This window comes from Ovis aries, chromosome X (genome assembly GCF_016772045.2).
Source record: "Ovis aries strain OAR_USU_Benz2616 breed Rambouillet chromosome X, ARS-UI_Ramb_v3.0, whole genome shotgun sequence".
NCBI lineage: Eukaryota > Metazoa > Chordata > Mammalia > Artiodactyla > Bovidae > Ovis > Ovis aries.
Genome location: NC_056080.1, coordinates 43,987,910 through 44,015,350, shown reverse-complemented (window position 1 = coordinate 44,015,350; position 27,441 = coordinate 43,987,910). Strand labels below are relative to the sequence as shown.

The window sequence follows — 27,441 nt, the reverse complement described above, 5'->3', positions numbered from 1 at the left end:
GCTTAGGGATATTTATAATCTGTTAAAAGTAATGCAATTGAACCGTAGAGCTGAACTGGGAAATAAGCCTAACTTCAAACTCCATGGTATACCTGTCTCAAAGTAAAATCACATTTTCATTAGGAAAGTATTTGACCTATTATAAAAGAGGCATAATTAAACATTAACAATCCTTTGCTCTGGCCCTGAAACAACCTTCTAGTTTTTCAGCCTACAAAATACATTTGTGGAAAACAAGCATAAGTCCATCCACTCCCATTAAAATGTTTACTATCATCAAAGTGTTAAAATGTTATTGGTTATAAAATGTTACTGGTTTGCTATGGATTTTTGCCTTTGGTACTGAGGTGTATGGTATTTCCGGGTGCTTTTAACTTCCCAAGTGGATAGTTAGTGGCCTGTGTCAGCAGCTTGGTAGAATAAAAAGGATGTATCTTGGGGACTACCTTCAGTTATTTAACTCACTTATTTCCAACAGGAAAAAAAATCTTCAAATGAATAAAAAAATGTTTTATCCACTGCTCAAGCTCATGTGTGACCTTCTCTGTTACTTACCTTTATAATAACATGGCTACAGATCAGATTTTCATTCAAATATTTTCAAGCTAAAATGGAAGTTAAAAGATAAAGAAGAGAAATGCAGGGTTTGTGTTACTTTCCCAAACTTGTCCATCAATGGCTCACTTTCTATTATGGTCAAGCCTTTAAAACACAGGCACCTTTCACATGGCAAAATAAAACAGCAGTACACATGTAGGTGGTTATCATTTAGCTGAATGGTCAACTTCCTGATTTACATGGAGTCGTGTGAACTTTTCCCATTTCCATTTTTTCTACTTTTTTTTTTCTCATTGTTTAGGGGTGTTCATAAGCTTGCAATTTCTTGGAAGTAAGAATAGTAATACATTCGACAGAGTACGATTACAATTATTTTGAATACATATATAAATCAAACAGTAATTAACAAGGGGAAAAATTACCTTTTGGATAATCTTCCAATAAGAGGTTGAAGTGACCTAATTGACAAAAGAAATCAGACTCCACTTTTCCTTCAGCTTTTAAGATTAGAGATTCGTAGCAGCGAACAGCCTAGAAAAAAAACACAAACATTTAAGAAAAAGACAAAACCCTAATATGCATTTCCTTCCTGAGATTAGAAATCAATATATTTTATTTCTACCTCAGATACAGCCAAAGCATCAATCTTCTAAAATACCTACATGTTTATTAAAAGAGCCACTAATTATGGCATAAGTCCTTTTCCTATCTGTTAGATGGAAATATTTGCCAAAGAAGATAATGAAGGAGCACTTTGATAGCTTTATTCATTAGCTGTAAATCTAAATTTTTACTGTGGTCCGTGTTGATATAAACAAATATATCCAAAGATGGGAAGAACTTTATTGATTTATGTGAGAATTCACAGAATCTCCAGAGTAATAATAACTACCATTTATACTGAGGAGCTACTTTTTACCATAACCTTTACCCATTTAAACTACCATATAAACTGTCTTTCAATTATCTTAACAATACACTTCAAACCCACCAACTCTTAACTCTATTCCAAATTTTACCCCCACTCCAATACATGCATATGTTCTCACTCTTACTGCTTCTTCCCTGAAGAAAATCATGTTTTAAGGATATCATTCTTTTTTTGTAATCCAAGAGAGTACAGGGAAAAAAATGAATGATGGGAAGAAGAGAATTCTGGAGTTTGACAAATTCCAGCTGTCATTAGCTACAGGAGATCCTAGGGAACTTATCCTCTCTGATTTTCAGTTTTAATAACACTCAAAAGGGCTTATTAAAGAATTAAAATTAGAAGACTTCTCTTAAGGGTTCATCACAGTGCTTAGCACTTGGACTGCAGCCTACCAGGCTCCTCTGTCCATGGGATTTTCAGGCAAGAGTACTGGAGTGGGGTGCCACTGCCTTCTCCGCTGTCTCCTTATAAAAGAGTCTGAATGCTACACTGACATCTCAGAAATTACTATAATTGGTAAGAGTGAAATTTCAAGATCCTCTTTATTTAAGTCACATATAATCTGATATAGCAGATGGTTAGAGTACGAAAATATAATTTACTTCTGTGTTTTTCATAATTTACTTTTGTGTTTTTAGTATCAATGAAATTTATAAAATTATAGGACTGACAATTCTTAATTTTATACTAAATAAATTGACTTTTTAAAGCTAAAAATGGCATAAATAAAGCTAGTTATAGTCTTTGTTTTTTAAAATCTTAGTAAGATATTTAGAAACTTTTGCTACTCCTCTCTGATAATTTCTTATGGATGATTAGCATTAACTTTACAAGCAAATAAAGTTTCATGGTGAAAAAGGATTCAAGACATAAACATGAAGTTTTAATAGTCTAAGCAAAAAGATGGCAACGTTCTGTATGGCCTCTATCACCAAACATTGATACCACTACCATGATACTCTATTACCTATCTTCCACTTCCCAAAAAACAAAGGAACACATCTACAGTGAGTACTATACACAACTCTGATCATCACAAACCACACCAGGTAAAAATGAGAATGAACAACTCACATACCAATACACTTGGACTTGATGAAAGAGAGTCACAATAATTTCCAACAAAGCCAGCATGTACCTAAACCTACCAACTAAACGTTGACTGGTTGAAGATGATGCTAACAGAGGCAAATATCAAACGAAATGAAGATGAGCAAAAAGGCAGAATAAAGATTCCAAGCACCCGTGTCACCATTTCATGGTGAAATCTCATGAATTCATTTGAAGTGTTTAAGGTAAACACTGACATTAGATACAGGCAAACAATTTTTTAAAAGCATTTAAAGGAAAGTAAATAAATGGAGCAAGTTTCCAATACTACTAACTCAGAAAATAATCTAGAATGAAACAGTATTTTTATAATAAAAGTTTCAATAAAGGGCTAATTGTAAACACAGAAGATATGCAGTTAGTTTAGATTTAGAACAAAGTTCAGGCAAACTTCTATTAAGTAAAAATATTTGTTAAAGGGGTTACTTTTATATTTTCGCCTTAAAAAAAATTTTTTTTTAATGTGCACAAGTAAAATCATTCCCTTTCCTCTAGGATTCATAGTACTTTCAGTGTTCAGTGTAAAGATACTCAGAAATTTTAATGAAAACCATTTTCCCCAGATCAGCATCATTCAATAGAGCATGTTCTGCAATGACAAAAATGTTCCATAACTTGTGCTGCCCAACATGGTAGCCATTAGACATACGTAGTTATCAAGCACTTGAAACATGACCAGTGCAAGACAAGCAAATTTTTAAATTATTCCATTTTAATTTGTATTTAAATTAGACACATGGCTACATATAGAGACATGGCTACATACAGATGCATGGCTAATCGACAGTGTAGACTAGATAATTTTTAAAGCTTAAAAACAACTCATTCTCAACTCATATGCTAAACACTAAGAAAGCAAAAATTTCTTGTAAGTTATAGGTATATCTTGCACTAAGCGATGAGCAAAACCCTCCCTAAAAATCACTTTTAAATCCTGTAGTTGTTTATAGTTAGGCGCTTACATTCCTGTAATCTTTACTAATTACTAGAAAAAAAAATTGAGAAGGAAAACAAAGTTAATCATTAAATACTAGAATCAAAGGAGAGTAAAGATTCTCCCAGTCTTCCCAGGTGGCTCAGTGGTAAAGAATCTGCCTGCCAATACAGAGACGTGGGTTCAATCCCTGGGTCGGGAAGATCCACTGGAGGAGGAAGTGGAAACCCACTCCAGTATTCTTGCCTGGATAATCTCACAGAAAGAGGAGCTTGGTGAGCTATAGTCCATACGGTTACAAAAGAGTCGGACATGACTTAGCCACTAAAAAACAACAAAGATTCTCCCAGCTAAGCAGAGAGACTAGATGTCTTCCTCTCACTACAGTGCTATTATTCACAATGTTCAATGTAGTTTGTGCTTGGTAGCTGTTTTGCTTTAATTATTTGAAAAAAATCTCAGAATACTAATATTATCATTATCCTCTATTTCTAAACTTTGAAAGATTAGAGCTCATAAAAAAAAAAGACAAATAATTTGCCTTTTTATTTTAAGCATTAAAGTACTTTATGATAAGCTTGGTAAGTGCCTAGCTAAAATGAGTTGTTCCTATTTTAGAACTGTTAAGCAACATCTAAACAAACAATTTTTTTTCCAATCTGAAAGATTAGCTAAGTACCTGAACATACAAATGGTAGAGAAAACTAATGTACATTTAAATACCTCAATGGTTTCCTTTTTTTCTTTCTTTTTCATTCTTTCTTCTAGCATTTTTTGCATACTCAGTCATGTCTGAGTCTTTGGGGCCCCATGGACTGCAGTCCGCCAGGCTCCTCTGTCCATTGGATTCTCCAGGCAAGAATACTGGAGTGGGTTGCCATTTCCTTCTACAGGGGACCCCTCCACAGTCTCCTGCATTGGCAGGCAGACTCTTTACCACTGCACCACCTATCTCAACACAGCCCTAGTTCGGTGGTTCCTATTCTGAAGCCCTTCCTCTTCCATTTCCATCAGGTTCCCAGATGCTTACTGCCTCCCCCAACTGTAAGCTCCGTCAGGGCAAGGGCCATATCCCAACCCATGATCACATGATAGGGACTTAATAAATATTTCTTGAATTAATGAAGCAATGTCATGTTATTATTTTAGGTTCTCAAGGGACCTCTTCTTTGTCTTACATTTCCATTCCTTAATAGCTGCAAGTCAGGATGCTAAGAATTAATCTTAGTAGTTAGTTAAACTCATTCCCATTAAGATATAAATCATTGATATGTTAAATGAACCAATGGTTTTTAAATGAACCAAACTTTTAGGTTGAATATAATAAAAGCAAGCATACAGTCCTGCCCACAATTTCTAAAAGCAGACACAGATGTAAAAGACAATTTAGCAGCTGACTACATACAAAAGATTAAGGAACTGAAGCCAACTACAGGTCAATATGCCATCCATGAAATAGGGCTACTAAAAATGTATTCATGGTCCAAAATAATGAAGCACATTATATAGATCAACAACAATAATCAGCTCACCAGAGTCTGCTCTGACCAGATTTCTAAAATTATCTTTTAAGATCTGCATGCCACACTTTAACAGGTAGTTCCATCGTCTAGTCAAGGCTATGGTTTTTCCAGTGGTCATGTATGGATGTGAGAGTTGGACTGTGAAGAAAGCTGAGCACTGAAGAATTGATGCTTTTGAACTGTGGTGTTGGAGGAGACTCTTGAGAGTCCCTTGGACTGCAAGGAGATCCAACCAGTCCATTCTGAGGGAGATCAGCCCTGGGATTTCTTTGGAAGGAATGATGCTAAAGCTGAAACTCCAGTACTTTGGCCACCTCATGCCAAGAGTTGACTCATTGGAAAAGACTCTGATGCTGGGAGGGGTTGGGGGCAGGAGGAGAAGGGGATGACAGAGGCTGAGATGGCTGGATGGCATCACGGACTCAATGGACGTGAGTCTGAATGAACTCCGGGAGTTGGTGATGGACAGGGAGGCCTGGCGTGCTGCGATTCATGGGGTCACAGAGAGTCGGAGACGACTGAGCGACTGAACTGAACATAAAGAAGGTTATAAGTGTGGTGAAAGACGGATAAACTATCATATGAAAATTATTTTAACTGAGTTGAGCTGAGGAGAATCATCAGGGATGCTTCAACTTTACTTAAATATTTTAAAAGCTGTCACTTAGGAGAAAAGATTAACTGCAGTCTGGATAGCTCCAGACATCAGACGAATGAATGGGTATAACTAACAAGCAAGTTTAATTCAGTTCAATCAGAAAGGAGTAACACTTAATGTACCAAAAATTAAATAGGCCACCGTTGGGGGCGTTTTTTTGGCCACACCATGTGGCTGTGGGATCCTAGTTCCTAACCAGGGATCGAACCAGCACCGTCAGCAGTGAAGGCTCTGAGTCTAAACCACTGACTGCCAGGGAATCCCCTAAATGGGTCATCTTTCTTTGGCTCATATTAATGTAAAGAATTAAAGAATAAATTACTAAGGTTATCTTTGTGGGGATAAAAAGAAGACTTCTTACTTTGGATACAATTCTGCATTTTTTAAAGATGCCTTGGGCTTCTCGAATATAAGCACACAATGTGTAGTATTATATATAATACATACCAACAGACAGACGTGTATATGTGAATGCATCTCTCTTGACTTACATCCATGATTGCGGTTTATTCACTTTGAATTTCCAGAATTTCTAAATACACTATCTTGAACTTCTCCCCCCAAACCATAAAAATGTCTGCTTCACGAATGCTTCTCAGAGTCTTCTCAGAAATCTGTCTCATAAATCAGAATTCTTCCCCTTCCCAGACACTCAGTGATGACTTTGCCCATTTTTAAAATACCTTAGGAATCTGAAAAGGTTGAAAGTACCTGAGTCTAAACCATTTTTTGAAATTTCAACACACCATATATAAACAAAGTTACACAATTAAAATGATAATCAAATATTATTGATTCTTAATGACATCTATTCTTGAACTTATATATCAGACTTTCATATTTCTTTTTAATTTCATTTACTATTTAAGTTAAAATTAACACATTACCAATTCTAAAGGGTATGTAGTAAGGTCTCCCATTCCTGATCCAAGCCACCCAGTCCCCTTTCCCTGAAGCAACAAGTGTAAAAACTTATTATATTCAAGATTATTTTGTGCAGATGCAAGCACGTATATTTTTCCAACTTTAGTGTTAATATTTAGATATTTATATGAACAGTGTTTATATAAACTTGCTTCAGATTCTAGGTGTCCTTGATATCCTCTTTTCCTCTGTTAACAGAACCTCTAAATTCAATTAGACATATGCTAACACAGAATACTGGGGTCCCCAGTCATCGCTGTGGGTGTGGCCTGATAATTAAGTTCTGGCCAATGGGATCCCTAACTGGAAATTACCCAAGTGGTAGAAGCTACAAGCTGAGGCTAGAAAGTAGAAAAACAGGAGCCCAAGTTCCTGAAACAGTCTGAGCAGCCCAAAACTGATTGCCTCTGAGAATTCTTTTATACAAGAAATAAATAAGTATGCAGCCTTCTTTTCTCATTTGAAACAAACAAAAAGAAGCAGTCTAATGAAATAATCATTAACACATACCAACAGGATAAATGAAAATTAAAAGAAATCTAGTTAACTGTCACTTATACCTGACATTTTAAAAAAGATAAAAGAACTTACACATTTGTTACTCTACACTACCTCCCTCACTCCAACTTTCAATACAGACCCATCTTTTGCATGAAAACAAAGTCAGTTAACCAAATTTAAGCATATCAACCTCGATTTTGAATTTCTCAGCCTCTGGACTCTACATTCAGTAAGAAAGCATCACTCAAGAAAATATCATAGCACCTTAATTAAGTACCATTCTTTACAAATAAACGATTGAAAATGCTTTGCTAATGCAAAACATTTTCACAGAACTACACTACTGAAATCAAACTAGATAATTTCATACCTCAAGTGCTGATAACTAATATCTAAGCTCTTGATACGTACCATGCACTATTCTAAGCACTTTACATATACTTATTCACTTAATCCTCACAATTACTCTATAAGATAGGGAGACCCTACTTCACAGATAGGGAAACTGAGGCATAAAGTAAACCCTGTGCGTAAGGTCACAGAGCTAATAACTAGGAGAAGTTGGATTCAAACAGCAGAGTTCCAGAGCTTGCAGTAAGGTGTTAAATTCAGGCCATGCCTAGGACTTAAAGTCATCTGCAACAAAGAGGACCTGCATAAGCAGCTCTTCCTCTTAACACTCCAACACCCAGTTCCTTCTACAACTCTACCTTCACACCAAACAAAAGCAACACACGAGACCACTACTTCCTGCTCCCACCATCCCACAAGGAAAGTTTAGCCTCAGTTCTTTACTATACTTTCTTACCTTGCCTTATTTTAAATCATATAAAAAGCAATCATATCCCCTCCTCCCCAAAAGACACACACACACACACACACACACACACACACACACACACACACCAGCAAAATAAAACAAAACAAAAAAATCAAGTTCCCATATTCAAAAGCCACCTGTGACACAAAAACACTACTGCTCCTATGTATAAATGACTATGTATGTATGTGTGTGTGTGTGTGTGTGTGTGTGTGTGTGTGTACTAAGTTACGTCTGACTCTTTGTGACCCCATGGGAGCCCGCAGGCTCCTCCTTCTATGGGATTCTCCAGGCAAGAATATTGGAGTGGGTTGCCATGCCCTCCTCAAGATCTTCCTGATCCAAGGATCAAACCCGTGTCTTCTGCATTGGCAGGCAGGCTCTCTTTACCACTGAGTCACCTGGGAAGCCATGTGCCTTACACGCATTTGCTAAAACAATAAATGCACATAAAAAGGAAGGCGTTACACTTCGCTGTGGGGTGGGGGCATGTATTACATTCATGATCATGAGCTGCACTGAAAATAATCAACCTTGAATTTTTAAACTTTTAATATGCAATAGGCACCTAGAAATTATTAAATAAATGAACAATCTCAAAACTAGAAAAACTACAACACAGTTAAGGACCTTCCCCAAAGATAAGTGTTTTAAAGAAAAAAAAACTTCTAATCTATCAATATACTCTTTCAGACTTTGTTCTATGCATACAGTCGTGAATGCAGAACTTGCTGATATGAGGGCCAAACTGTATTAAGCCATTTTATCTAAGGGAATTGAGCATCTATGGATTCTGGTATCTGTGGGGGTCCTGAAACCAATCCCCCTCGGATATGGAGGGATGACTGTATATGCAAACAGTACAAATCTTCGTATGCAGTTTATAAACTATTTCTTTCATTCTATATATCACTGTTTACTGTGTCAAAGTGGATAGATTTACACCAAAATTATCTTCACATCATTTTAATAATGGTTAAACCGTAATTTGTATCTAGAGTATCTGGCTGTTAATCAAGTTTTTACTATTATCATTAACCAATGAATGTAATTTGGCCTATTTATATTTTTTCAAAGTAAGTTCCTCACAGTTGAATGAAAAGTACAATTGAAGCTTCTGATAGCTGCACGAACAAAACTAAACCAAAATAATGTTCCACAAGCAGTGCTCATTTTCAGTTCTCTAATGATTTTTCCAAATATTTATTGGCTAAAGTTATTACTTCTTTCATGAAGTATCAGTTTACTGATTATACACATACACATTTACTGGATTATAAACAGCTTTCTCCTAAATGATGTCAGGTGCTATTCATATATAAGATTCTTATATAATGCTATTATAGAATGAATACCTCTTCCCAGTTTGCACTTACCAATAAACTTTTTACAGTTTTTAAGGTAAAAGGTTCCCTATTTTCTCAAAACCAACGACCACTTCTTTTACAGTATGTTATGTTCAGAATCAGAAATCTCAGCCCCTGGCCTAATGAACATTCACCAATATTTTCTTCTAATGAAAAGAAAGAACCTAATTACATCTTTTTTTCCTGTATAATTTTGTACTGACACAGCAGGATTCAAGATCTGTAATTCCCCCATTTCTCATGAACTAAAAAACTTAACATACACATAACAGCTCTGTTTCTATGGTTTATATTCTACATCCAAAGCTTTCAAACAAATGTACTAGGAATGGGTAATAGGACTGCTAAGACAGAGACGACCTCAGCCTCTGGGGCTGAGGGGAAAAAAAAAAAAAAAGCCAAAGTACCAAAGCAGCCTGAATCTCTCAGCCAGAGAGCCCTTCTTTATGTACCAGCTCCAATCCTGAAAGTGAAAGTCACTCAGTCTTGTAGGACTCTTTGTGACCCCAAGGACTGTAGCCTGCCAGGCTCCTCTGTCCATGAATTCTCCAGGCAACAACACTGGAGTGAATTCCCTTCTCCAGGGGATTTTCCCAATCCAGGGATCGAACCCAGGTCTCCTGCACTGCAGGCAGATTCTTTACTGACTAAGCCACCAGGGAAGCCCATAGCCAATCTTAAGTGCCTTCAAGAGTTTCTCCTGGTTATCAGTACAAACTATCATTTAGAAAATACTGGGGAAAACTTGATATGACTCTGTGATCCACAAAATGAAAGAATGAGCAATAGTGCAAAATACAACCAAATTATGTGCTGATTAAAAAAGATCAAGGGGCAAATAGTTGAATTATCCATTCCTTAGATAAGTCAAAAGGGCTGACGTCAACTAAACCACTAGAAGATAACCCCACTCTATCCTACCATAACTATAAATTTTTTCAATGAGTCAAAAGGCTTTTGGCTCAGGAACTTAAAGGAACTGAAATAAAGGATCAAGCAAATTCAAGTATTTTCCCTAACTAGTGGCTCTTTTAACAATCTGTTTCACTAAAAAGTTCATCTGAAAAACCAGTCCTGAAAGAATATTTTCCCCCAAAACTGAATTTAAAAGTAAACCGGCTTAACACTAAACAACCACATAAAATATTTTTATATAAACTATGAAAACTGACTTCCAAAATACTATTTCAAATTAGCTTAAGTTTCTAATAAGCTCATATTAAATTTCTATTTTAAATCAGTGAAATAAATATCAGCCCACTTGTCTATGAGAAACCTAATGTCTAGCTTCCCCACACAAGACATACACTTCAGTTACTGGAATGACATACTTCTAGACATCTCAATCTTTCATTCTGTATGGAATTTTGAGATTTAATTTCTTAAGTCTTTGAACTTCTGCTTCTTTCCAAGATGCAGTGAAACAAACCAAATTTATTTCTGAATGAAATAACTAAAAAACTAGACTAACTAAATGAAAAACAGGTTTTCACCCAGTGAATATCAAAGAACAATGACAACAGTCCTTGAGAAGGGAAAACAAATGTGAGCCTAAAATTATCTCAAAGCTTACTGCTTTTCAGGTTGTAGCACAGCTATGAGAAGTTTTCTTGCCCAAATCAATCATTCTAGAACAAAGTGGAACATCATCTTTACAGTTACTGAAAAGAAGGTAAATTTGTCCATCTACAATTCTATACTCAGTAAAAATACCTTTCAAACAAAGAAAATGAAAATATACTTATTCACACATACAAAAAAAACTGAGGAAAGAATATTAAGTCTTTGAAATGTTTTCTTCCTTAATTCTCAGGTGGAATCAAAATTAAACCAGAAATAAAACTTTATACATGACGCAGACAGAAGAGCAAAAGAAACAATAGCTGCACAACTAACTATGAAGGACAGTTTTCTTATTTTTTAATGTCTTAAAACAAAACTGACCCTAAAACTCTACTTGGGGGGATAAAAACACTCCTAAAAGTAATAAGCGAGTTCAGGAAGGTCACAGAACGCAAGATCAACATACAAAAAATAAATTAGGTCAGCTGGTAAAGAATCCACCTGCAGTGCAGGAGACCCTAGTTGGATTCCTGGATGGGGAAGAGCCCCTGGAGAAGGGATGGGCTACGCACTCCAGTATTCTTGGCCTTCCCTGGTGGCTTAGATGGTAAAGAATCTGCCTGCAATGTGGGAGACCTCGGTTCAGTTCCTAGGTTGGGAAGATCCCCTGGAGGAGGGCATGGCAACCCACTCCAGTATTCTTGCCCAGAGTATTCCATGGACAGAGAAGCCTGGCAGGCTTCAGTCCATAGGGTCACAAAGAGACGGACTTGACTGAGCGACTAAACACAATGATGAATTAGAAATAAAAAAATTTTAAGACCATTTATAGTAGTTCTAAAAACATGGTAATATGTAGATATAATTCTAACAAAGTATGTGGAGCACAATATGTATGCTGAAAACTACAAAACACTGATGAGTTCAGTTCAGTTCAGTTGCTCAGTCATGTCCGACTCTGTGCAACCCCATGGACCGCAGCAAACAGGCCTCCCTGTCCATCACCAACTCCCAGAATTCACTCAAACTCATGTCCATTGAGTCAGTGATGCCATCCAACCATCTCATCCTCTGTCATCCCCTTCTCCTCCTCCCTTCAATCTTTCCCAGCATCAGGGTCTTTTCAAATGAGTCAGTTCTTCGCATCAAAGCGGCCAAAGTATTGGAGTTTCAGCTTTAGCATCAGTCATTCGAATGAACACCCAGGACTGATCTCCTTTAGAATGGATTGGTTGGATCTCCTTGCAGTCCAAGGGACTCTCAAGAGTCTTTTCCAACAATTCAAAAGCATCAATTCTTCGGTGCTCAGCTTTCTTCACAGTCCAAATCTCACATCCATACATGACCACAGGAAAAGCCATAGCCTTGACTAGACGGACCTTAGTCGGCAAAGTAATGTCTCTGCTTTTGAATATGCTATCTAGGTTGGGCATAACTTTTCTTCCAAGGCGTAAGCGTCCTTTAATTTCATGGCTGCAGTCACCATCCACAGTGATTTTGGAGCCCCAAAAAATAAAGTCTGACACTGTTTCCACCGTTTGCCCATTTATTTCCCATGAAGTGATGGGACCAGATGCCACGATCTTCATTTTCTGAATGTTGAGCTTTAAGCCAACTTTTTCACTCTCCTCTTTTACTTTCATCAAGAAGCTTTTAGCTCCTCTTCACTTTCTGCCATAAGGGTGGTATCATCTTCATATCTGAGGTTATTGATATTTTCTCCAGGCAATCTTGATTCCAGCTTGTGCATCTTCCAGCCCAGCGTTTCTCATGATGTACTCTGCATAGAAGCTACATAAGCAGGGTGACAATATACAGCCTTGACGTACTCCTTTTCCTATTTGGAACCAGTCTGTTGTTCCATGTCCAGTTCTAACTGTTGCTTCCTGACCTGCATATAGGTTTCTCAAGAGGCAGGTCAGGTGGTCTGGTATTCCTATCTCTTTCAGAATTTTCCACAGTTTCCTGTGATCCACACAGTCAGAGGCTTTGGCATAGTCAATAAAGCAGAAATAGATGTTTTTCTGGAACTCTCTTGCTTTTTCAATGATCCAGCGGATGTTGGCAATTTGATCTCTGGTTCCTCTGCCTTTTCTAAAACCAGCTTGAACATCTATATGTTCACGGTTCACGTATTGCTGAAGCCTGGCTTGGATAATTTTGAGCATTACTTTACTAGCATGTGAGATGAGTGAAAATTGTGCGGTAGTCTGAGCATTCTTTGGCATTGCCTTTCTTTGGGATTGGAATGAAAACTGCCCTTTTCCAGTTCTGTGGCCACTGCTGAGTTTTCCAAATTTGCTGGCACATTGAGTGCAGCACTTTCACAGCATCACCTTTCAGGATTTGAAAGAGCTCAACTGGAATTCCATCACCTCCAGTAGCTTGGTTCGTAGTGATGCTTCCTAAGGCCCACTTAACTTCACATTCCAGGATGTCTGGCTCTAGGTGATTAGATCCCACAAATTTATCCACCTTATAACTGGAAGTTTGTACATTTTGACCAACATCCCAGGCCCCCCCCCAGCAAACCAATCTACACTCCGCTTGTGCGTTTTTTGACATTTTTGGATTTCACATATAGCAAGAGCATAACAGTATTTGTCTTTCTCTGTCTGACTCAATTCACTTAGCATAATGCCCTCAAAGTTCATGACATTTTTTTGAGATAAAATTGATGTATAATATTAAAGTTACAGGTGTACAACATCAGTGATTCACAATTTTAAAGGCTATAATCCATTTATAGTTATTATAAAATATTGGCTAAATTCCCTGGGTTGTACAATATATCCTTCAGTTTAGTCGCTCAGTCATGTCCGACTCTTTGCGACCCCATGAATCGCAGCGCGTCAGGCCTCCCTGTCCATCACCAACTCCCGGAGTCCACTCAGACTCGCGTCCATCGAGTCAGTGATGCCATCCAGCCATCTTATCCTCTGTTGTCCCCTTCTTCTCCTGCCCCCCATCCCTCCCAGCATCAAAGTCTTTGCCAATGAGTCAACTCTTCACATGAGGTGGCCAAAGTACTGGAGTTTCAGCTTTAGCATCATTCCTTCCAAAGAAATCCCAGGGTTGATCTCCTTCAGAATGGACTGGTTGGATCTCCTTGCAATCCAAGGGACTCTCAAGAGTCTTCCCCAACACCACAGTTCAAAAGCATCAATTCTTCGGTGCTCAGCCTTCTTCACAGTGCAACTCTCACATCCATACATGACCACAGGAAAAACCATAGCCTTGACGAGACGGACCTTAGTCGGCAAAGTAATGTCTCTGCTTTTGAATATGCTATCTAGGTTGGTCATAATTTTTCTTCCAAGGAGTAAGCGTCTTTTAACTTCATGGCTGTAATCACCATCTGCAGTGATTTTGGAGCCCCCAAAAATAAAGTCTGCCACTGTTTCCACTGTTTCCCCATCTATTATTTCCCATGGAGTGATGGGACCGGATGCCATGATCTTCGTTTTCTGAATGTTGAGCTTTAAGCCAACTTTTTCACTCTCCTCTTTCACTTTCATCAAGAAGCTTTTCAGTTCCTCTTCACTTTTTGCCTTAAGGGTGGTGTCATCTGCATATCTGAGGTTATTGATATTTCTCCCAGCAATCTTGATTCCAGCTTGTGTTTCTTCCAGTCCAGTGTTTCTCATGATGTACTCTACACAGAAGTGAAATAAGCAGGGTGACAATATACAGCCTTGATGTACTCCTTTTCCTATTTGGAACCAGTCTGTTGTTCCATGTCCAGTTCTAACTGTTGCTTCCTGACCTGCATACAGATTTCTCAAGAGGTAGGTTAGGTGGTCTGGTATTCCCATCTCTTTCAGAATTTTCCACAGTTTAAAGTTCATGAAAATTTTACAGTGTGACAATACCACATGTTAATGAGGATACAGAACAGCTAGTGAAAATGCAAAATGGTACAGTCACTCTAGAACACAGTTGACAAGTAAAGTTGTCAACAGTTGATTAAGTATTAAGTAAAACATATATCACAAGACCCAACTATTGCACTTCTAAGTACTTACTCTAAAGAAGGAAAAACTAACATTCATACCAAAATCTATATATGAGTTTATATTAGGTTTATTCATTATCAATGAAACTGGAAACAAATATTCAACAAATGAATGGATAAACTGTGGTACATCTATATTACAGAATTCTGTTTAGCAATATAAAAGAATGAATTAATTGATACAGCATGGATGAACCTCACAGGTATTAAGCTGAGTAAAGAAGTCAGTCTCAAAAGACCACATTGTGCATATATTTGTCAAAACTCATTGAACACAACACTGTAAATCAGCAATACTTCAATAAAATATTGTTCTCAAAAACTCAAACACCTATAAGAAGTGAAATTAAACAGATGCAAATTATACCATAACAAAGTTTATTTTTAAACTGTTTAAAAGTAAAAAACAGTAACAATGTATTGTGGGGGTTTATAACATGTAGAAGCAAAATGTATGACATTAATACAAGAGACTAGGATGGAAGAAAAGGAAGCACATTCTTTTAAGTTCAGTACTATGCATGACATGGTATAATTTGAAGGTAGGTATGCTGTGATTAGCTACAATTAAAAATTTTTAAATTACTACAACTGATAAGTATAATATTCAAGCTCAATATACAACTTACATTTCTATGTACCAACAATGTTGGAATTTGGGGGGAAAAATTTTAATGCCATTTCCAGTAATACCTCCCAGGCTTCCCTGGTGGCTCAATGGTAAAGAATCTATCTGCCTGCCAATGCAGCAGAGACAGATTCGATTCCTGGTCCAGAAAGATCCCACATGCCACTGGGCAGCTAAGCCTGGGCACCGCAACTACTGAGCCTGTGCTCTAGAGCCCAGGAGCCGCAACAACTGAATCCACATGTTGCAATCGCTGAAGCCCACGTGCCTAGAACCCGCGTTCTGCAGCAAAGAAGCCACCACAGTAAGAAGCCTGCACGCTGCAATTAGAGAGTAGCCCCTGCTCTCTGCAACTAGAGAAAAACCCTCGCAGCAATGAAGAGCCAGCACAATCAAATAAACAATTAAAAAAAAAAATAGTACCTCCTCCTAAAATGAAGTGCTTAAGATTTAAATCTAACAAAATACATATAGGATCCATGTGTAGAAAAATCACAAAATGTTGATGAAAGAAATCAAAGGATATCTAAAGAATATCTATATCAGAGAGAAATAACATGCTCACAAAATAGAAAACATTAATAAATCAATTCTCCCTAATTCAAGGCTGCTGCTGCTAAGTCGCTTCAGTCGTGTCCAACTCTGTGCGATTCCATAGATGGCAGCCCACCAGGCTCCCCCGTCCCTGGGATTCTCCAGGCAAGAACACTGGAGTGGGTTGCCACTGCCTTCTCCGTAATTCTAGGCAACCCCAATCAAAATCCCAGAAAGTTTTGGATATACCAACAAGCTAATCTACAAATTTTATGAAAAGAAAAGGAATCAGGACAGTCAAAATAATGCTGAAAAAGAGCAAGTCAGAGGATTCATATTACCCAATTTCAAGGTAATAAAGCAAGCAACAATAATCAAGACAGTGTGGTATTGAGGAAAGAACAGAGACCAATGGAACAAAATCGAAAACTCAGACCTATACAAATAAAGGCAACTGCTTTTGACAAGATACAAAGATAATTCAGTAGAAAGGGAATTGTCTTTTCCAACAAAAGGTTGTGGAAAAATGGGACGCCCAGTTGCAAAATAACAACAAAACCTCAACACATACTTAATAAGGTGAAATAAGAACATTTTGAATATATCAGATGCATATGAAGAAAACAAAAATGATCTCTAATGTCAGATTCAGAAAGAAATGAAAAGCAAAATGTTAAAACATGTGGGTGACAACTTTAATAATACTTTGTGTTTAAAACATGTCTAGAATTAATATATTCAACAACAGTGGAATGAAGGAGACTAAGAATTTTGCATCGCTCAAGAAAAAAGAGCATCTATTAGTTAGGCTTTAATAGCTTACCCATGGACCAGCTGGTAAAGAATCCACCTGCAGTGCAAGAGACACAGGAGATGAGAGCTTGACCGCTGGGCTGGGGAGATCCCCTGGAGGAGGACATGGCAGCCCACTCCAGTATTCTTTCCTGGAGAATCCCATGGACAGAGGAGCCTGATGGGCTACAGTCCACAGGGTCACAAAGAGTAGACTTTAATAAGTAAAAAAATGCATGCTATAACCCCTAAGGCAGCAGTTCTCATTAAAGTGTGGTTCACAGACAACTGGGAGTCTCCTAAACACTTCTGGGAGGTCTGCTAACGTAAAATTATTTTCATTATAATACTAAAGATATTTTTTTTTAACTCTATTGACATGCATACTAATGATGGAAAAAGTAACGGTGAGTAAACCTGTTTCAGGAAAGGAGACCCTTTCCAGGGCCCAAATGGGGCTCTTGTCTAACACTCAGAAATGAATTGTCAGAGAAGACACACGTGCTGACAAAGCAAGAGATTTTATTGGAAAGGGGTGCCCGGGTGGAGAGCAGTAGGGTAAGGGAACCCAGCAGAACTGCTCTGCCACATGGCTCTCGGTCTCTGGTTTTACGGTGATGGGGTTCATTTCTGGGTTGTCTCAGGCCAACCCTTCCCACTCAGAGTCCTTCCTGGTGGCACACACATTGCTCAGTCAAGATGGATGGCAGCCAGACAGATTCTAGGAGGTGGTCAGATATGTGGTGTCTCCTTTTGACCTTTCCCAAACTCTTCCAGTTAGTGGTTGCTTATTAGTTCCAATTTCTTACCAGGACCTCCTATCCTAAAACAACTCATGCAAATGGTTACTATGTTGCCTGGTCAGGCTGGGCAGTTTCAGTCAGTGTGCTTCCCCTAACAAAACTACTGGCACCTCTGCAGGAGTCAAGGCAGACACACCAAACTTAACTTGAAATTACATACTCTTCACCATCAAGCACTTACAGGGTTTTTTAAACAGGAGTTTCATATAAATATTCTTGATGAAGCAGTAAAAATCATTTCATTAAATGTCACCCCTTGAGCACACATTGTTTTTAATAATCTGGGTTGGCAAAAAGCATTCTCCATATTGAAATACAATGGCTACATTGACTGGTAAGTACATGAGTGACTGTTTCAGTCGTAAACTGAACTAGCCTTTTTTTCATGCAACACCATCTTTTACTCAAAAGAATGAGTGACAAACTATGTTTACTCAGACTTAAGTACTGGAAGACATTTTCTCAAAAATGAATGAAAAGAGTCTGTCATTTCAGGAAAAGCAACAAACAGTAATTTGTTGCCAATGATCAAACTTGAGATTTCAAACAAAAATCAGAATTTTGGAAAACTTTAATCTACCTCCACAGAGAACTTGACAGCTCCCCAAAACTGCAAATGTTTTTCTGATGAGATTAGTGTAATATTAATGAATACAGTTTTTCAATATTTTATAATAAAATGTGTTGACTTTTGTAATAATTGGAAGTGCTCTCCTTTTTCTTCCTTCATGCTCACTGAACTGCTCCCAAGCAAAATGTTACCATTTGTGATTCTCTAGTCAAGGCTATGGTTTTTCCAGTGGTCATGTATGGATGTGAGAGTTGGACTGTGAAGAAAGCTGAGCACTGAAGAGTTGCTGCTTTTGAACTGTGGTGTTGGAGAAGACTCTTGAGAGTTCCTTGCACTGCAAGGAGATCCAACCAGTCCATCCTAAAGGAGATCAGTCCTGGGTGTTCATTGGAAGGACTGATGCTGAAGCTGAAATCCAATACTTTGGCCACCTCATGTGAAAAGTTGACTCATCGGAAAAGACCCTGATGCTGGGAGGGATTGGGGGCAGGAGGAGAAGGGGACGACAGAGGATGAGATGGCTGGATGGCATCACCGACTCGATGGACACAAATTTGAGTGAACTCCGGGAGTTGGTGATGGACAGGGAGGCCTGGCGTGCTGCGATTCATGGGGTTGCAAAGAGTCAGACACAACTGAGTGAGTGAACTGAACTGAACTGAATTCACTAACATGTCCTCCCTACTATTCAGGGGCTACAATGTCATTTCAGTATCTATCAAATATAAAACAAATCTTAAAATGTAAGACAGGGAGAAAGGGAGTATGGTATATTCTAAGTAATATCTTACTGAGTAAAAAGGTCAACCAAACTCTTTCGCCTCTTTGGACAAATCTGGCCCTGGGTTCTTTTACTTCTAAAATCTGATAAAGGTGGAATGTCAATTGTGTTACCAGCAACACTGATTATGGTAAATGTTACCCAACTGATGAAATAAATCTAGAGTGAGAATACCGAAAATGAACTATAAATATCCAGTAGAATGCCAAAGCTTTGAGAATCCCTCAGAATATAGCGACTCTTTTAGTTGGGCATGTTTCTACAGAAACTGCCCGGAGAGTATGCCCATAAAATTTAGAAAACATACTGGTTCCTATTTGGGATGGAGATGTGGAGGTATGTGTGTGTGGTGTGGTGTGTGAGTGTATGTACTAAACCAGGTGTGGAGGACTGAACAGAAGATGACCTTATGTGGTGTCATTCATTAACACATTACTGGTTTTCGAGAAGTGCTAAAACAGAGACAAACTTGACACTAAAATTTCCTAAACACACTTGGTCCACAGAACTCATTTGTTGTGAAAAACCAATTAAAATTTAGTGGGATAAAAGTGTTCCATGGAATGAAAGTAGAAAGCCCTGAACTAGAGCATGCATTAACCATAAATTAAATGCATGGCCTCAAAACTAAAAATATTTGTGTTTGCATTAAGGACACTGATTCTATGTGACACCTGATCTAAATTATCTCACTCTTACACCATTCCTTACTCCCTTTCATGGCACCTTACTCTATACTTCACATATTAGCCAATTAAAGCAAAAAGGCATTCCTAGGTTAAAGATAAATGAAGACTTGTCCTTTATTCTACATAAGCAGATTTAAAACAAACACAAAATCAAAACTACAAATCTGTTAAGGATTTCTTCTAATGGCAAAAACAGAATAAAGGGGATTATATTTACTCTGCTATTTTAATAAACCAAGCAAAATATGTGAAACAATGTCTTTGGATACTGGACAACAAGCAATGCACGGCAGTGATCCCTTAGAGAGGAGAGGGACTTCTCTGGTGGTCCAGGGGTTACAACTCCACACTTCCAGTGCAGTGGGCCTGGGTTCGATCCCTGGTCAGAGAACTAAGATCCTACGTATCACAAGGCATGCCCCCCCCCCTCCAAAAAAAGAAGCCTCCTTTACCTTAGAGAGAAGAAACAAATAAGGTAACTCCGATAATTGCCCCCAGTTTACTCTTTGGACTGAGTTGCCATGTAAAGGCAAAAGGGTAGAGAAATGCAGGCAAATCACAATCTCCCAGAGTTAAAAACAAGGGAGCTTGGAATTTGGGTAGGTCAAGGCAACAAGTATACACAAGGTAAGAAATAAGAGAGAAGAAAGGGCTCCAGAGATCTGTACAGGTTTCCCCTTGGGTCCTCAGATGAGTAGCACTGAGCATAGAAAGATGAAAAAATTGCCCTAGAAGCACCTGAAACAAACAAGTGGAAAAATCTGACTCGAACAGTGCCAAAAATAGTTACTGTTCCCACAAATCAGAGTGAAAAAACTTCACAAAACAAGAAGCATTCGGAAGAGTCCTTAGAAGAGTATCACCTCAATAGTTGAACAAAATTGGCCCCAAGACTAAAGGCTGCTCTGTTACCAGCTAACATAGTGTACAAGCAAGACTCAAAATGATCAAACTAGTTCCAACTAGCTTAACTGCATACCAGAACAAAGTTCACAACTAATAATAATATCCAGACACTAGCAAGGTAACTATCCAGACACAATGCAGTCAAGAAATTATAACCCATAAAGAGAAAAACCAATCAAATAAAAATTAATCAGTCACACCAGTCAGAATAGCCATCATTTAAGAAGTCTATAGATAGCAAATGCTGGAGAGGGTGTGGAGAAATGGGAACCCTCCTATACTGTTGGTGGGAATGTAAGTTGGTGCAGCCACTATGGAGAACAATATGGAAATCTAGATCTACATAAAGGAAGATGAATGGAAATAGTAAATATGTGACTAAACTATAACTTTTTCATGTTTAATTAAATCTCATTAAATGATAACTGTTTATGAGCAAAAATAACAATGTACAGGGGCTGTTAACAAATACAGAAGTAAAATGAATGACAACAATAACACAAAGTTCATGAAAAGTGAAATGGAAGTGTACCTTCTTATAGTATTAATGAAAAAGTATATTACTACTTGAATGTAGGCTGTTTACCTGAAGCAAACATGTATGCTTTAAATCCGAAACTACTTAAAAAACAGGCTGATTAGCTAAAATAAGCTACACGCCCCCCAAAAAAGAATCATAAAAACTATTCATCCCATCCATTAATCCAATAAAAGGCAGAAACACAGGAAGAAAAAGAGAACAGAAAAAAACAAAGAGCAAGATTATATACTCAAACCTAGCCATATCAGTAATCTCATTAAACGCAAATAGTTGAAACATCTGAATTATAGCTGCTGGTTGCAAGACAAATGGCACACAGTAACTTCCCTGCTACTCCCTTATAAACCCAAACATCTAAAAAATTATTCGATTAACACCACTAAAAGAACTCCAAAAGCTTTAAAGAAGGCAGCAGCCTGTCTATGGACCTTAGGATTTGAGGAAAGAGAACACAAATTCCCTGGGTTTTCCTTTTTTTTCCTCCCATGTATCCTGCTAAAGACATGCAACCAAGAACCAACAGGCATGGAAGAAAAGGAAGAAAATCACAACTGGTGCACAAGCAGGCAGGCCAATTCTCCCTCAGCACCAACTAGGAAGCCCCAGACCATCCCAAGCCCACCCTTACTCCCCAACCCCCCTCGCCACCCACAACCACATACTGGTGGGGGCCTCATACATCTCCAGAGGCAACAAAACCCATGGCCAATCCAACTTCTGCTCCACAACCAAGAAACCAACAGATAATCTGATCCACCTGCAGCAGCAGATCCATATCAAGACTAAAGAACTTCCAAAACTCAACATTTAAAAAAGAATCCAAGAAGAAAATGGGCAAAAGATGTAAACAGACATTTTTACCAAAGGGATATAGAGATGGCAAATAAGCACATGAAAAAATACTCAACTTTTTTGACTACGAGAGAACGCAAACTAAAATCCCAATGAGTTATCACTATACATCTACCAAAATAACTTTTTTAAAAAACAGTGATGACACCAAATGCTGGTAAAACTGGACTGCTCATACATTACTGATGGTAATGTAAACTGGCATAGACACTCTGGAAAAGAGTTTGGCAGTTCCTTTAAAATCTAAAAATGGATTTACCACTCAACTAGTGATTACACTCTTAAATATTTATCCCAGAGAAATGAAAATTTATTTTCACACAGAAATGTAAATGCAAATGCTCAGAACAGTTTATTTGTAATAGCCAAAAACTGGAAACTAAACAATGTCCTTCAATGGGGGAATGGTTAAACAAATTCTGGTACATCCATACTATGGAACACTACTCAGAAAGGAAAAAAAAAAAAAAAAAAGGAAGACTACTCACATACAAACTATTTGAATGAACAACAAATAAACTACACATCTCAAAAGGATGCATGCTACCTGATTCTATTTATAAAATAGTCATGAATAATGATTTCCAAGAGTTAGGGATGGGGGGGGGGGGGCCTGGTATAGCTACAAAGAAGTGGCACAGTGGAGTCTTGTGATGGAGTAAAAATCTTGGCCGTATACACATGATTAGACTGCAGAGGTACACATACACAGAAATGAATACACACACACACATCTGGTGAAATGTGAATAAACTCTATAGTCAATTTCCTGGTCTTAGTAGTCACACAAGAGTTATTAACACTGAGGGGGATTAGGTGATTGATAGGTACACAGGACTTCCCCTGTATTTACTTTCCTACAAAGTAGTAATTATTTCAAAATAAAGTTTTAGAAAAAAGTTTTAAAAGTAAAGATCATTAGTTGGATATGAAAGTAAGACCCAACTACATGCTACCCATAAACAAAGTTTTCTTTAAAGACACCAATAGGTTAAAAGTAAAAAGATCAAAAAAGATAATACCATGCGGACACTAAACAAAGAAAACTATAGAAACATTAAAATCAAAGTGGATTTCACAGAAAAATCTCAGACCAGGAATTAAGAGAGGGTCATTTCATAAAGATAAAAAGATTAGTCCACCAGGAGGCTATAACAGTCTCAAACATTTACCCACCTAACAATAGAGCTTTGAACTATATTAACCAAAAATGACAGAACTGAAAGGAAAAAAAGACAAAACTACAATTATAGTCAGTGAACTCAATCCTTTTTCAAAGACTGATAGAAGACTAACAATTATAAGCATTAACTCAAGAGACATTGCAGGTTCAGTTCCAGAACACCACAATACAGCAAGTATCACAATTAATCAAGTCACACGAATTTTTTGGTTTCCCAAGTGCAAGTAAAGTTATGCTTATATTATATATACTGTAGGCTATTAAGTGTGCAACAGCATTATGACAAAAAAATGTATATACCTTATTTTAAAATACAAAACAAAGACCATTCAATAGTAACATGCAAGATCAATGATCACCGAACACCATAACAGAGTTAATGATGAGCAGGCTTGAACTAGTCCAGGAATTACCCATCTGAGACAGTGACACGAAGGGAGCAAGTGTCGCTAGAAAATGGGGCTCACAGACTTGCTTGATGCGCAGTTGCCACAAACGTCAATTTGCAAAATACATAATATCTGCAGAGCTGACAACAAAACAAGATATCCCTGTAACCCTGTAGTAGGGTAGAGAAGACTTGAGAAATGCAATCAACCAAATTGACTTAATTGACATTTTTGCCATAGAACATATTCTTTTCAAGTGCACAGAGACCATTCAGCAATGTAGATCATATTCTAGACTGTAAAACGACTTTCAAAATTTTTGAAAGCAGTCAAATCATACAAAGCATATTCTCTGGCCAAACTAGATTTAAATCAGTAGTATGTGGGAAATCCCCAAATATCCAGATACTAATACCCTGGGCACCTTTCTTTAAAAATCCTTGGGTCAAGGCAGAAATCAAAAGGCAAATTTGAAAATATTTTTAAGAAAATATAAATGAAAACACAACACACCGAAATCTGTGGAATGGAGCTAAAGTACCACATTAATAAATGGAAAAGAGACAAATCTCCTTGCATAAGATTCCCAAATAATTTATGTAGATCCTCTACCCTCAAAAGGAGGGAGGAGTAAAACTTTTGATACGATATGATAAAAATGTTACTTTACTTCTGTATCTTCTTCTGAAAATCCCATAAACCCAGCCTAATCATGAGGAAAACATCAGGCATATACCAATAGAGGGGCATCCTACAACATACCTGACTGACCACTACTCCGCAAAACTAAGGTCAACAAAAAACAAGAAACGTCTGAAAATTCCCTGGTGGTCCAGGAGTTAGGATCTGGCACTGTCACTGCCAGGAGCCCAGGTGTGATCCCAGTCAGGGAACTAAGATCCTGCAAGCCACACACTGTGACCAAAAAAAGAAAGAAAGGGAGGAAGGGAGAGTCTAAGAAAATGTCACAGCCAAGAGAAGCCTACAGACATGACAACTAAATACAATATGGTATCCTGGATGGAATTCTGGAACCAGAAAAGGACATCGCTAAGTTGTGTCTGACTCTTTGCAACCCCAAGGACTATAGCCTGCCAGGCTCCTCTGTTCATGGCGTCTCCCAGGCTACTGGAGTGGGTTGCAATTTCCTTCTCCAGGGAACCTTCCCAATCCAGGGATCAAACCCAAGTCTCCCGCATTGCAGGCAGATTCTTTACCACTGAGCCATCAAGGAAGCCTAAAGAAATTACATAAACTAATAATGTATCAGTATAGGTTTATTAATACACTAATAAGGGAAACTGCAAGAATTCATTGTACTATTAATTTACCTGTAAATCTAAAACTGTTTTATAAAAATGAACTCTACTAAGGAAAAATTACCCTACACCTAAGAAGACTTCGATTCTCCCTGCCCAGAGTAGTTTCTCCTTTTTATCTGTCAGAGTATTTATTTGTACTGTTCAAGACATACCTTTCTTAGAGTTACATGTATTATAACAAAGAATCACACATTTTTATGAACTGTCACCCCCCCCTTTTCCCTCCACCTAAATATATTGCCTTTCTTCTAATATGTAAATAGAATTTTAATGGTTAACTTAGAATTTTGAGATACTTTACAACTGTGATTTCTTTAAAATCATTCTAGCTTATTAAGTTCACACTGATAATTCAAGTACATAAAAACTGTACAAACACAAAATGAAATTTGACTTATATACTATTATACAAGTTAGTGTTTTTCAAACTGGGATATATGTATTCTCTGGGATCCTAAAAGTCCTTATGGAAATTTTCAATTGCTTTTTTAAGTTTCTATGATAATTCAGAAGTGACTGACAAAACATTCTCAACCATACTGATGACCCAAATCCAAACACTGACATCAATGCTAACTCTCACATTTACTTTCACAACTATACTGATGCCAAGAAAGCAACTTTTATCAGCAATTTATTCCCCAAAACTGAAAACCAAATGAGACAAATGTTATATTTTGAAAACAAAATATAACAGGGTTTCAGTCAAGTTCTAATAGAGAAAAACTCTAAGAGAATGAAATCCCACAGTACACAGAAGTATAGGTATGCTAGAACTTGTGATATCACAACCCTCAACTCAGTCAAGTGATCCATTTTGACAAAATAATATCATCCACTGTATTAGTGTCAATTTCTTAATTTGGCTTTAGTTATTTATAAATTAATTTTTAGCTGTGATCTGTTTTTCAGTTATGGCAAAGATATACATAAGGAATTTACTTGGAGATGTCCGAACATTAACAGTGACTGACACTATAAACCCATAAATGAAAAACATTTACTGACGAATAGGTCCAATGGTACTCTGTTACCCAAAAGCACTCTAATACAGACACTACTTCACAGTTTAAGAGCTCTAATATTTAAACATAACTTTAAAGGCAAACTTCAATTTTGAACATTATGAGAACATAAAATTTTGATTTATCTAGGTATTATTAACTGAACTTTTAAAGCACAAATTAAAAATAAAACTCAAGTACTTAAGCCTGTGTTTAAGCCCCAGCTTCATATTTGATAACTCTAGGATCTTAGTGAAGCCACTTAAAACGCTGGGCCTCAGTCTCCACCTGTGTAAAAATCAGAATACTATCTGTTCTACCTATCTCACATAAGCAAGTGTAAAATGAATAGAACCAATCCACATTACCAATATGCTTTCTTTTCCTTCTGGACAGAAAGAGTCAATTAACAGAAACAGTTCACTTCAGAAGTACATCAAAATATAACAATCATATCATTTTTCAATGAAAAGGTTTTACGCTACATTTGAACATTTACTACATGGCTACAATACAGACATTATTCGGAGAAGGCGAGGGTGGGATGATTTGAGAGAATAGCACTGAAAGCTGTATATTACCGTATGTGAAATAGATCATCAGTCCAGGTTCGACGCATAAGACGGGGTGCTCGGGGCTGGGGCACTAGGATGACCCAGAGGGATGGGATGGGCAGGGAGGTGGCGGAGGGGGTTCAGGATGGGGAACACGTGTACACCCGCAGCTGATTCATGTGAATGTATGGCAAAAACCACCACAATACTATATAAAGTAATTAGCCTCCAATTAAAATAAATTTAAAAAATACAGACATTATGATACACTGAGAAAATACAAAAGGAATAAAAAACCATGCTCTCAAGGTATGTGGCAAGGTGGGGAGGTGGGTAGGGTAGAGGCACTTTCAAAAACAATTCTAATGTATTGTCATAAATATGATCAAGAAACACATAGTACTATGGAAACTATAAACTTCTGGGCAACTGGGGAGTCAAACTGCTTTAAAGATTTAAAATGTTATTCAAATATAAGTTAGAAGTGATAAAGTAATTCCTTATTGGGTACCTATTATGTGGCAAGCACTGTGCTAGATAGGTGTGTGCATGTTCAGTCGCTCAGTCATGTCCAACTCTTCCTGACCCCACGGACTGTAGCCCACCAGACTCCTCTGTCCATGGGATTTCCCAGGCAAGAACACTGGAGTGGGTTGCCATTCAGGGAATCTTCCAGACACAGGGACTGAACCTTGGTCTCCTGCACTGCAGGTGGATTCTTTACTGTCTGAGCTACCAGGGAAGCACTGGTGCAATCTAAGGAAACATACAATAACAAGGGGAGAAAATGCATTTTTCCTTTCTATTTAATCGTTTTCAAAAACATAAAGGCAAGACTGGAGAGAATTTTTTAATTCAAACAGAAAGTTCAGGGTTTCCCTGGTGGCTCAGTAGTAAACAATCTGCCTGCCAATGCTGGAGACACGGGTTCCATCCCTTGTCTGGGAAGATCCCATACACCATGGCGCAACTAAACCCATGCACCACA

At 37.7% G+C, this 27,441-nt stretch overlaps 1 protein-coding gene across 22 annotated transcripts in view; it reads right to left on the bottom strand.

Annotated features, from left to right (window-relative positions):
• Positions 1-27,441, bottom strand: part of KDM6A (lysine demethylase 6A) — a 181,268-nt gene that overhangs the window by 119,800 nt on the left and 34,027 nt on the right. For all 22 annotated transcript variants that reach the window (XM_027963010.3, XM_027963012.3, XM_027963011.3 and 19 more), the window contains exon 3: positions 981-1,089. In XM_027963010.3, the coding sequence (XP_027818811.1) occupies positions 981-1,089 (109 nt within the window). The remainder of the gene's footprint in view (positions 1-980; positions 1,090-27,441) is intronic.